The sequence below is a fragment of the Streptopelia decaocto genome (assembly GCF_964273445.1).
Source record: "Streptopelia decaocto genome assembly, chromosome: 2".
In the NCBI taxonomy this organism is placed as follows: Eukaryota; Metazoa; Chordata; class Aves; order Columbiformes; family Columbidae; genus Streptopelia; species Streptopelia decaocto.
The window spans coordinates 160,439,514-160,452,727 of record NC_138655.1 but is presented as its reverse complement, the minus strand read 5'-3'; the positions used below and the strand labels follow the sequence as shown (position 1 = coordinate 160,452,727).

The 13,214-nt window shown below is 43.9% G+C and overlaps 1 protein-coding gene across 1 annotated transcript in view; it reads right to left on the bottom strand.

The window, feature by feature from the left end:
• The window catches only part of LOC309436579 (vasoactive intestinal polypeptide receptor-like), a gene marked incomplete at its 3' end in the record, with an annotated part of 72,419 nt that overhangs the window by 16,480 nt on the left and 42,725 nt on the right, over positions 1-13,214 (bottom strand). Inside the window, 2 exon segments of the mRNA XM_082045858.1 lie at positions 1,508-1,534; positions 1,537-1,660. Of these exon segments, the coding sequence (XP_081901984.1) occupies positions 1,508-1,534; positions 1,537-1,660 (151 nt within the window).

Here is a 13,214-nt window from a genome sequence, read left to right as displayed (position 1 = left end):
TCTCTTCTCTCTTTCTTCTCCTCTCCTCTCCTCTCCTCTCCTCTCCTCTCCTCTCCTCTCCTCTCCTCTCCTCTCCTCTCCTCTCCTCTCCTCTCCTCTCCTCTCCTCTCCTCTCCTCTCCTCTCCTCTCCTCTCCTCTCCTCTCCTCTCCTCTCCTCTCCTCTCCTCTCCTCTCCTCTCCTCTCCTCTCCTCTCCTCTCCTCTCCTCTTCTCTTCTCTTCTCTTCTCTTCTCTTCTCTTCTCTTCTCTTCTCTTCTCTTCTCTTCTCTTCTCTTCTCTTCTCTCTCTCTCTTCCTCTTCTCTTCTCTTCTCTCTTCTCTTTCTCTTCTCTCTTTCTCTTCTCTTCTCTTCTCTTCTCTTCTCTTCTCTTCTCTTCTCTTCTCTTCTCTTCTCTTCTCTTCTCTTCTCTTCTCTTCTCTTCTCTTCTCTCTCTCTTCTCTTCTCTTCTCTTCTCTTCTCTTCTCCTCTCCTCTTCTCTCTCTTCTCTTCTCTTCTCTTCTCTTCTCTTCTCTTCTCTTCTCTTCTCTTCTCTTCTCTTCTCTTCTCTTCTCTTCTCTTCTCTTCTCTTCTCTTCTCTTCTCTTCTCTTCTCTTCTCTTCTCTTCTCTTCTCTTCTCTTCTCTTCTCTTCTCTTCTCTTCTCTTCTCTTCTCTTCTCTTCTCTTCTCTTCTCTTCTCTTCTCTTCTCTTCTCTTCTCTTCTCTTCTCTTCTCTTCTCTTCTCTTCTCTTCTCTTCTCTTCTCTTCTCTTCTCTTCTCTTCTCTTCTCTTCTCTTCTCTTCTCTTCTCTTCTCTTCTCTTCTCTCTCTTCTCTTCTTCTCTTCTTCTCCTCTCCTCTCCTCTCCTCTCCTCTCCTCTCCTCTCCTCTCCTCTCCTCTCCTCTCCTCTCCTCTCCTCTCCTCTCCTCTCCTCTCCTCTCCTCTCCTCTCCTCTCCTCTCCTTATTTTATTTTATATTTTACTTTTTTATGTGTATGAGGCTGGATACACGTTAAAGCTGGAGAAACCATGAATGCAGTAAGCAGAAGGTTATCTGTATTAGCACATAGCTGATGGGATCTCAGGATAGCTAGCTAGCCAGTGAGACAAGGAGAGAGTGATGGACTACAGTGTCTGGTTCAGTCCGGGAGTCCTGCTTTGCTGGGATGCATCCTCACAATTTAAGGTAAATGCATGATGTCAACTTTGGGATCCTAAAAGGACTAAATGACTATAAAGGTGATGAGGAGTTTCAGGCCGGCACTCCTTAAAGACATTGAGGTTCTCCATTATCAATGAACCCAGGACAAGCTAAGTTCTTAAATACCTTTAAAGATTTAGGGTAATGCTGTTAAACTCCTCTGGCCATCACTTGACCTTGCTCCTGGTTGCACTAATAGTTCTTGGCAGCAAGGTAACATGTGTTCTACATCTGAGCCCTGTGTGAGTGCCTAAATTTGGGAATTAAATTGATGTTAAGAAATGGATCACCAGGATCATCTCTTGGCATTCAGTTTTGAGAAGATGCATACCCCAGCCAATCAAGATGTACCACCAAAGTATTTCCTTTCTGAAAAGAAGGAGATGACCAACAGGGTGTGAAGATACAACCCCTCCACCAGGAGCCAGAAGAAATTGGCCATGACACAGTACTGGAAGAAAACCATCATGGCTTTGCAGCCTACCTGGAAGAGAAGAAAGGAAGAGTGGTGAAATGCAGCATGTTTCCACATTAAACACACCGAATTACCCGTAAACCTTGCTCTGCGTGTACTTTGGGATTGCTTTTTGCAGCACCTGAAGCCCTTATGGAATCAGCTCTATGGTAAAAAGCTGAGGTCATAGAATCAGAGAATGCCCTGAGTTGGAAGGGACCCACAAGGATCATGGAGTCCAACTCCTGTCCCTGCACAGGACAACCCCACAGTTCACACCGTGGGTCTGAGGGTGTTGTCCAGTCTCTTCTTGAACACTGTCAGGTTGGGGCCGTGACACCTCCCTGGGGAGCCATGTGGGTTGTCTAAATTCATATGATGTGAATTGATCTATAACATAGTCTTATATATATATATAATAAGTTAGCTAGTCTGTTGTAAGAGTAGGCCATGACAACAGTGGGAATGTGCTGCAGTGGAAAATTACAACGTGCTGAAGCAAGAACAAAGAACAAGGGACTTACTGTGATAAAACAGGTGTCTTCTCCTTGCAACAGAGTATATCTTATGACCATGAAACTAGCAACTGTTAGCAACTATTAGCGATGGGAACGTAGCTTGTAAAACCTTCTCAGCTGAACTAACTTTGTAAAAAGTAACTAATCAGTATGTAACACGCTAGCCTTAGACTATATAAATGTGTCGCCTCTGATCAATAAATTGGACACTTGTTTGCATCAAACTGCGTCCCCGTCTCTCAATCGCGGCAGAGCCTGTTCCAGTGTCCAGCACCCTCCGCGTGAGGAACCTTTTCTTATTGTCTAACTGACCCTCCACTGGCACATCTTCCTGACATTCCCTTGGGTTCTATCATTGGTCACCAGAGTGAAGAGATCAGAACCTGCCCCTCCTCCTCCTCTTGTGAGGAAGCTGTAGTCACCGTGAACTCTCCCCTCAGTCTCCTCCGGGGTGAACAAACCAAGTGAGGCAGGTATGTTTGACATACATTAACCCCCGCACAAAGAGTGCAGCTGTGTCCTTGAGAGACCCAGCTCAGGTCTGGCTGCCATTTGACTGTGTGAGCTTGGAGATGCACTCAAGCTTGGAATCTCTGCTAAGAAGGTCCTGCCCTGATGGACACTCACCAGCCTCTCTGCTCTGCCAGGGCTGGGTTTGTGGGGTTAAGCTGTGAAGGAAACCATTGCACTGGTTCAGAAAAACCCTCCAAAAAGGTGCTACTTTGAATGGAAACCAACTCAGTGGCTGGTTTGCCGTGCAGCCCAACAACCCTTGGTTCAGCGTGATGGAAGAGATCGGCAACAGAGAGTAAATGAGACTGGGTGAGAATTTCTAATGCTATTTCCAGCACTATTGTTGCCGGTGTTGCCGGTGATAACACCCTGAGTGACTTGGGCATCACAGTCTGTGGGGCTGACTGCTAGTGTTACCTGGCTCCCTGAACACAAAGAAATTAAGCCTCTCATTCGACCAAAATTGTTGCCTGGGGTAAAAAACCCAAAAACTAAAATCAAAACAAGACACATGAACAAAAAAAAGCAACAAAAAAACACACAAAAAAATCCCGTAAAAAAAACCCCAAACACAAAAAAAACCTCAACCCATGTGAATGAGCCCTTGAAAACAAAGTTCAGTTGTAATCACTTTATAGATGGGTATATATTGGAAAAAAATAAAGGGGCTAGAGACAGGGATTTGAAGAAAGCCAAGTCTACAAAGAATTGTGAATACTCAGTAAAGAAATGAGGGACTGGGATACGTATTTTTAAAATAAAGAAAATGATAAGGAGCAGAAGCAGTGTAAACACTAAAGATCATGGGCAGATGTGATTGCATTGAAAAGGGAGATATTTGAAAAGGGAAGGAGGATTGCTTTTCTTCAGGAAATGAATAATTAAACACAGTAACTTGGGAACAGTCACCTTACAAAATTACAAGAAAAAAAGGGTGGGGGGAGGGAATTTCTCTCTGAGATTGAGGGGCAAGTCCACTGAAAACCACCTGAAGGCAGAAATCTGCTGCCCAAAGCAGCGTGTCACCTCTGGCCATTGCCCCAGCGCATGAGGTATCAGGTCCAGCTGCAGGTTTACAGGAGATCCTTGGTTGCATCATTGTACATACTCACTCTCTCTAAGCATCCTTGAAATGTTGATTTGGCAACAGCCTTGTTGTCTTCACTGATTCTGCTTGGGTAATACCCTGCACTTATTGGGGAAAGGGCATGAGAATCTGGCTGCTAGCACTCTCTGGTTGGTGTTTCTTTCCTGGTACTCTGCACGTGCAACATGTTGAAATTAGAGCAATAATTGGTTTGCACCAGTGACAAGCTCATACTTTCCCCCATCCTCCCTCTCCTGCTGAAAACAGTTGCTATGAAACACACTGGTTAATAAGCAAAGCGTGGAAAGCGTTTTCTTGATGCCACATGTTTAGGAGAGGGACTTGTCCCCACTGATGGCTCAAATTTAATTCAACCGTCCCTTAGTGCCCGCCAGTGTGTCGCACTGGGGACCCTCATGGGCTCCGGCTAATCAATTTACACGCAGATGAGCTCCCTCCTGTGAGGCAGATGGCATAAGCAGAGACTTGCTGCAGGGTGGTGACGGGGGAAGGTGGGGGCAGAGCAGGCAGTTAACTCCCAGGGAGGGAAGGTGACACAGAGCTGAGCTGACAAGGGCTCGGGATGTGGCGGGATCCTCCCTATAGCATCCCCGCGCTCTTTGTTTCTCCCCGCTGTGCTGTGCATATGGCCGTGGGACGTGGTCACACCTCATTTCTTCTGCCCAAAGCCTGAGTGCCTGCTCGGTGTGTCTGCAGGCAGTGGGGGTTTGCTGGTGTGAGCGCACTCAGCCCTTCCGGGGCTACTGAATTATTTTATAGAATCATAGAATCATTTTGGTTGGAAAAGATCCTCAAGATCATTGAGTCCAACTGTTACCCCACCCCTGGCACTAACCCATGTCCCTAAGAAACTCATCTCCACCTCTGTTCAACCCCTCCAGGGATGGTGACTCCACCACTGCCCTGGGCAGCCTGTTCCAATGCCCGACAATGTTTTCTGGGAAGAAACTTTTTCCCAATATCCAATCTAAACCTCCCCTGGTGCAACCTGAGGCCATTTCCTCTCATTCTATCACTTGGGAGCAGAGCCCGACCCCCTCAGCTCCAACCTCCTTTCAGGCAGTTGCAGACAGTGATAAGGTCTCCCCTCAGCTCCTGTTCCCCAGGCTGAAACCCCCAGGTCCCTCAGCTGTTCCCCATCAGATTGTGCTCCAGCCCATTCACCAGATTCGCTGCTCTTCTCTGAAGTCTATCAGTATTTGGCTTAATTCGGCAGCTCACAGCTGAGACAGGAGGTTTAAGGGAGCAGTTTTGATGCAAGTCAACCACATGCTCCTCAAACATGGATTTGCTTTGGGGACTCAACATTGGATATTCCTTTCTGGATGGTTGCACTCAAGCTATAGCAGATGCATGAAGATGTAGCATGTCAAAAGGAACTGTAACACTTTACAGGACCAGGAAAGGCTGCTCACAAAAAGCGTACATGATTTCTGCCTAACAGAAGCTCTAGGGCAGGGATCCCTGACCTGAGTTTGCAGAGCTACTGCTGTCACAGAGAGGAACCTGTGCTGAACTCAGGCTGTGGCAGCAGAAACCCCAGATCTGTGTACCCCAATCCACCATCTCTTCTCCCAGCACTGGCAACTCTTGCTTTTGTGGTAGTTTCTGGCCCTACCTTCTTCCCTAATGTGGTGGTGGCTTGTTATAGCCCTGAGGTGGGTCATGCACATGGGCACGCTGGGTTGTGGCAACTTCTTCTCTGTAGCAGATCGATTCTTTGCTCTGTGCTGAGGGATATTTGGCTATTTGAGTGGTTGCTACCACTCCAGGTATTTTTTGTTTTATCTGGAGAAAAGACACTTTTTTGCATCACTTTGAGCAATAAGATATTGCAGTGAGAGATCCCCTGTGGCATGGATGTCCTGCACTGGAACAGATTTAGATGCACTGTTCTGTCTTAGAAATTATATCATGGCATTTTCTCACTCCCTGAGCTTCTTGTTGTGATCATCTAAGATAGCTAAGTTTAAACCAGACCACATATTTCTAAGAGAATTGCAGTTTCACTGTTGACTGCAGTGTTGTTCTTCTCTTGAATCCTCTTCGACATCCAACTCATGGACACATTTGGAAAATAGCCCTTCCTGGCTTTTAAAAGACCTGATTACATGCAGCACTTGGTAATGGGTCTCTACCTTCCCAATTGGTTGGATTCAGCCTCAGAATGGCTGTTACAATGCTGGGAAACAAAACACTCATTTATATAAGATGCTTTAGCCTTTAGATGACAGACACTAGGCAGAGATGAACTGTTACATCTCACAGAAGACTTTTTTCATAAAGAGCAGACCTCATGACGTGTCAGTGTTGAAAGACTAATACAAGCTACATTTAGAAAAGACATTTTCAGGAGGAAAAGCAGCATTACAGCACTGCCTTTTTCTGTGCTACGCCCTTCCGCTATTTTGTTTACAATGGCTTATTTCCCCGTCTTTCTTCAGGGATCTTGCCCTGCTCATTTCCATGTGAGATGTTGCAATGAGATGATCTTCCTTGGCTTTGTGGATGGTACATCTAGCCAAGTGTCTCCTCTCTGAATTGCTCTAGCTCAATACAAGCAGCTTTGTTGGACAGGAGTTGGTCTGAGGTTTTGAGGGAGGTACACACACACAAACAACACATGCATCGGCCTGCTGTGAATACGACAAAACTCTACAACAAAAAAGGTCAATGAACTCTACAGAAACACTACAGTGCATTACAGAGCATCACTGCACTAACGCAAGTTTCCCTTGTCTTCTTTATCGGGGATATAACAGAATCATAGAATAGTTTGGGTTTGAAGGGACCTTCAAAGGTCATCTATGGTGTGTTATAGATCTAGGACTTGGGTCAAAGGAGTTAGACTGAAGAAGTATAAAGGGGCACTGGAGTGACTGATAATTCTCCCACCCCACCCATCACAACTGGCATGGGAATACATTGCGACGCAAACAATACGCCTGAGTCTCATTGCCCCAAACATGGGAACCCCCCACATGAGACCTGAGCTGTCCCTCTCCTGTACGTGGAAGTGACCCCTGTGCAGACCCCGTGTTCCACCATTGTACCCTTGAACTCTGCGGCTTCCTGCACTGCAGAAAATTTGTGGCAGGGCACCAAGGCATATTTAAGTCAGCTTAAAGACCTATTTAAGACATCATATGTAACCCTGGGCAATGCTGTAGCTCCTGGCATTATTTATGAAGGTAGGACAGTGCCTCCAGCCCAGTTTCCAGTGCCTTAGGCAAAAGCCTGGGCTCAGATTCACCTCAATCAACCATGAAACCTGGAGACCTCAAAATCCCCTTTAAAGTACTTTGGTTCTTTTACCTGAGGTACCACAGCTGCTGCAGGAGAAAGAGATTTACACAGGGATTTCTGCAGGAGACTTCAACAGAAGATGGGTGAAAACTCATTTTCTCAGTGACAGATTTATCCAGCACTTTCCTTTTATGTTGGTCAGAAGACACAACCTATCTGAAGGACTGGTTGCTGAGTGAGTCATGCTGAATTTGCCCACAGCAACAGCTAGTCCTTGCCCCAGCCTGGTCAAGGAGGCTTCATTAATCTAATTTAAAAGCTTTATATAGATCCCACTCATGATCTTGTTGCTGAGGCACACCTGGAAGACAGGGTAGCACCAAGCAAGCACCACCTGCTGAAATTAGGACCTTCAGAAATGGGGACGTGCCTAACCCTACATCTTCATAACTACAGTGCCATTTTAGACACTCATGTCATTATCATAACTAAATTTGGGAGTCTCAAACTTGAGCCAGTTCTCAGATCACGTGCCTAAATCAGACTGAATTCCATGCCAGCTCTTTTTCTTTTGAGATGTCCACCTCAGCCAAGGTCTGATGTAATCTGTAATGAAGATGCAATAACCAAATAATTGCTCTGCTTGTAAGATTACATGGTGTGATTAATTCCCCATCTCACTATCTTGTCACATTCATACAACTGACAAATTCATGACTGTTTTATCCTCTAAATACTGTATAGCGTTTTCCACAGCTCTGCTTTGTCCATTAATCTCTGTGCATGTTGCATGGAGATTTCAGGACAGACTTAGTTTCCAAATGCATGTTTTTGCTTTTCATTGAGTACTTCTCTCTGCATTTTTTTTTTTTTATAAGGTTGATTACTCTGTGAGACAAAACAATTTAATGGGAAGAGTGGCTATACTGTACTGGCGGAGGTATTATTGCCTCTGTTAAGAAAGGAAAGGTGAGGCTATTCAATGAGCTTTGCCCTAGGAAGATGTTTCTCAAGCCAATATTGTTTACTGGAAACAAAAAGAAAATTTCTCTTGCCCACTGAAGTGGGGATTTTTGTTCCAACTAGAGTGTAGAGTAACGTTGTTCTACAGGTCACCTTCACAGATTAGTGACCGTTGATCCTAGCTTGGACCTTTTCTGAGGAGGTGGCTAAGATACAATATTGTCTCTTTATAGTTCCAGGCTATTTCTTGCCTCATTCCCATGCTCAAGGCTATTGGCTTTTACAGATTATCTTTTCACTACTTACTTGGCTTTGACAGAAGGGTGGAAAAACATGCCGTAGTCCCGCAAGAGAAACTGCAGTAAAGACAATCCCAGAAGTTGACTTGGCAAACTGAAAATGTGAATATCAATTTATTATCTCAGCCTTCTGCTACTGTGCCCAGTCTTCTGCAGAGACAATGTGGCTACACAGGGTAATGGTTTGAGCCTACGGAGGCCTGTGGCAAAGCCCCTGCTGACTTCAACAGGGCTTCTTGCTGGAAGCCTAATTTGCAGAAATTCGGCATGATGTCAACGGCAATTGTCGACAGAAATAAAAACGCTTCTTACTGGGAAATTCTATTCCTCTGAAAATGAGCACTTAGGTCAAATCAATTTGCTGAGCTTCAAAAAAAAGATTAAAAACAAAAAAGAAAAGAAAAAGTGTTAACTTACCCTTAGCACACTCAACCTTTTGTGTAACAACGGAAAAAAAAAAAAAAACAAATTAAAACCAAACAAACAGAAATGCCTGGAAAAAAGGCATCACTTTCATTTCTTCCCTCAGTTTAATTGCAGTTGTAGACTAGATTCACAGATTAACAATAAAAAAGCCTCACAAGATTTATGTCCTACCATGAACGAGAATTGAGGACTATACAAACAAGAAATCTCCTAAATCAATTGGGTGCCTTTGACTCCTTCCTTCCCTCTCATGGAGTCTGACAAGCAAGTAATTTTAAATGATAAATAGCTCTACTAATGAGTGTCTCTGCAAATTTTCATGGAAGTTGTATGGAAATTTTGGGTGTTGAGGACTCAACACTATCTATGAATAAATAAATTTGACTAAAGAAATTATTATAGTTCCATCTTGATAGACACAAATTGGCTTACCATTGAGGCACGTAGCCTTCAGTTTGTGAGACCCTAAGTTGTCAAGCTCAAAGCCTTGGTTAAAGCAATTTCTCTCTATCAGGAACTACAACAAAGAAAAGGTCTTCATGGGATTAATAAACTTATGTCTTGATGATGGACCCTTCAGCTCCTACTGGATTCATCTGTAAGTTGTCCCTACAAAAAGTACATCAGGTGGATCAATGTAACTGAATTCATGGTCACCATTTATCTCAGGCAAAAGGGATAAGAGGCCTCAAACACACATTGTTCCTATTAACATGCTGCTCTGCATCAATGGTGCCCCAGAAACATTATGCAAGAGTGCTCTTAAGCCTTAGCAATAGCAAATTAATTCAATTTATCTTGACCTGCCTTCCTCTAGGTCACAATACATTTTCATGCTCCCATCATTGCCTAAGAATACTTACTGCATGTCAGCTGTCACCGGGCAATTTATTAAGCCATTATAACCTGGATTTGTGTCTGTGCTTGTTGATTTGTTACCGCTTTCATAAAGCAGAAGTGGCATTTCTAGACTGATGAGCTGTGCTGTACACCCATACACATGCACACACACACTGCTTCAACAAGCTACATCTTGCCTTGCTCCCATCAAGACTGTAGAAGGATGAAGATATTAGGAGGAAGATATTGGGCCCAATCTCCATTTCTCTTACCTGTGCCACCAATTATGCCAAGACTGGGCCACCACTGAACCTGGATTTCTCTGGTTAGAGTATCATTTCTCTAGCAATAGCTCAATCCAAATGGATCCCAAAGCCCCAGGAGATAACCTCGGCCTTTCTTTGTGCTTTCGCCTCTTTAATAGTGTCTGAAAGCCAGCGGAAAATGGCAAAGCATTTAAAAGTCTGTCTTAGTTAATGTGCAAGTTACATGAGACAACCTCTATTTTATGTTCTTGCAAGACAGCAAAGCACGCAGGGTCAGATCCTGCACCTGCAGAAACCTCGCGAACTCTATTAAAATAAGTGGACCTGTAAATGTTTACACCAACAAAAAAATGTGGTGCACATGACTGCACTTTATGCCTTGTCCACCTCCCACGCAGGCTTCCTCAAATACAACGCTATCTGTCAAACTCAGTAGGAAGCTCTTATGTCTGCTTTTCCTCACATAAGAAGCAAGTTTAAGCCCCATGACTGTGATTCTTGAGGCTATTTAAGCATTTTGCTTCCACTGATTTTAACAAGGGTTATGTAACTGTCAGTCTTTGAGGGATTCAGCCTTCCTATTTTGTCTCTTAGGAGTACTCATTTGATTTTCGGGGGCAGTCTTGTGAGCATTTCTAAGCTGGTGATTAGCTCTAGCTGGTCTAGCCTCTGCGTCAGATGACTCAGAGTTGAGTTTAGACGTAAAAATAGAATTAGCTTGGTAAATGGGGTAACTGTCCCTATTTTGTGCTCACCAATTGCAGAACGCTGTCACTTCTGAACACATCTTCAGTAATAAAGCAAGTCAACCACAAGGCAGCAAATAAAGGGAGAAGGTGATCAGAGTTTTAATAATGCCCTTCCCTGTACTTATCACATTTTCTCTTATTATTGGCAATACTGAATTTCTTTAAGGTGCCAGCCTGTGACTGGGGGCACTGATGTGTCAGGCGTAACAGGGTCACTTATGCAAGGAAAGTTCCTGCTCCAGAGCTCTTCTGCTGTCTAACTTTCTGCCCTCACTCCTGGGTCATTTCCAGGAGCAAAGGAGAAGGCAAGAGGGTAACACATCCAAGCAAAACTGTTTAAAACCATGTTAGAGCTCCATGGTCTAGACCCTCAAGGGCTGCCTGATATGAGCAGTCCAAGGAGCAGAAGAGGCATAACCCAGAATCTGATACTTTCTCCTTGAAGGGATGGATCACTTCATCCATCCTTTGTGGGCCTGGCCTGTGGCCAACTGTCAGGGAGGGAGCCCAGCAAGAGCTCCCATCAAGCTCTCCTTCTATTGCTTCCTGTCAATTCTATTGTGGGATCTGATGGTCAACACCTTTTTCGCTTCTAAGTAAGGATGCCCATGTTGGCCAACTTATAGCTGAAATTCAGCCTCTACGTCTGAGAAGCATTCTCCCAGATGCTTGTCTACATCTGAGTGCTTAAAGCCTAGATGACAAATACAGTTGCATATACGCCTATTTTTAAGCAATTTAAACCAACAGGATGATTCAACTACACAGAATTACAGACATACTGTATGACTGAAGGCATGACAAAGAGAGAGAATGTGACTTTTGTCTACTGATGCCTGTTGGTACCTTGGCCAATATGCTGTGTATATATGTGGCCATCAGACTCCTCTATGTTTCTACCCTTCTAGAAAGTTCAAGGTCCTTGCAGTGCTTTGTTTCCCACTGGAAAATCCCACATTGGGCTTTTGGAGGGCCAGACTTCTCTGAAGGTCAGTCAACATGTTTCTACTCAAGCCAAGGGATCTCCATTGTGCCTATGAACAGGCCTAGTTGATTTGGGCACCTGGGGAGAGGAGAAGATGTGATGGTCATTTATAAAGCTACTGCTGCTGAGTTTCCTTGGTGCAGGACAAAGGGTCTGGGCCACCTTGCGCAGGTCTTGGGATCAACTCACAGTTTCTGACCCATGAAAACAGGCTGGATTTTTCACCCAAGCAGCAAAACTTTGCTTTCCCCCAATTGTGAGTTTATCAAGAAAGAAGGAGCAAGGAATTCAAGGAACCTATAGTTATACACATCACGTGTATTTTGCCTTCATTGACCCTGAAATGCTTACTGTTACATTCTTGGGCTCTGTGTCCCGTAGACATACTCAATAAACTTGGTAAAATGAAGTAAAAATGCTGTTGCAGCAAAGCTTATGAACAAGTTTTTTTCCATTATATACACACCTACATGTAGTGGAGTTCCTGCTTGGTTGGAGTATTGACACATTTGCTGGTGGAGAGCTTAAAAATCCTTTTGTGTGGCTAGTGCATAAAACATAATTTTAAGTCTCCTTACTGCAACAGGTAATACTGAATTCAGGAATCTGGTCTCTTCAGCAGAAATGTTGGGAGAAGTCTCCGCTCATTCAGATTTTTTAAGCCCTGAATCTGTTCTGGGAGCACAGTGCCTTTATCTTTTTTTCCTTAAAGGAAATAAGTGCAGTACTTTCTCTTCTAATAAAACAACGTTATTGCTTTGGTTTTGCCCTCTTCTAAAACAACATGGTGGTGACAGTATTCAGTAAGTTGTACTGTTTGTTCAAATCTCTCCTCAGACTGAAGAAGCTCAAGACCATTTCTAGCCATTATACGCAAAACCTTCAGTAAATTGTGTATTAGACCTCTGGTATATGATCTAGTACCCAGGTATCCCAAGTCAAAACTTTATGCTGCAAGTTCAAAGCACAAGCAAACCAATTATTTAACCTAACTTAAGCCAACCTAACCCAAGCAAAACCCACATAAACACAATGGATTTTATAATTATTTCTGCAAATAGATGAATATTTAGGAGAGGCATTTTGATTGCATTTCATGTAGGTATTTTTTTCCCTATGACCTAAAGCGTTGTCCAAAATGTTGGGTCAAGGCAGGCACAGATTTCACAAGGGTTATGCTCAGCCTAGTGCAATGGAGACAGATTTGTTCCACATATTTTTTATAACCCTTGTATATCATTCAGCCTTTCTGTCTGAGCTGGCATTTAACATGAAAAGCCTCTTAATGGGAAGAAACGCACACAATGGTGGTACCACTGGTCTGCTTGAAAGCAGGCTGGTTTCCAGGAACTCTGGATTCTGCAGGACAAAATCCCATATTCATACATGGAAGCGTTTCTGGATGGACAGTTGGAGCAAACACTTCTCACATGGCAAACTCCCGCAGGGGTGAGAGATCAGTTCAACCTCCACAGCTCATTGGGTTCTTGGCTCTTCTGCCAATTAGCATTAGTTATTTGTGGCAGTGGACACCAAGGAATTGTTTATTCCAGTTTACATGTCATTCTAATCACTCATGGACCTTCACAGTAAAAGCCCGTTGTTAAATAATACAGATCCCAGTGAACCACAGAGGGGAAAAAGAAACAGTCACTGCAATGAGAACAAGTT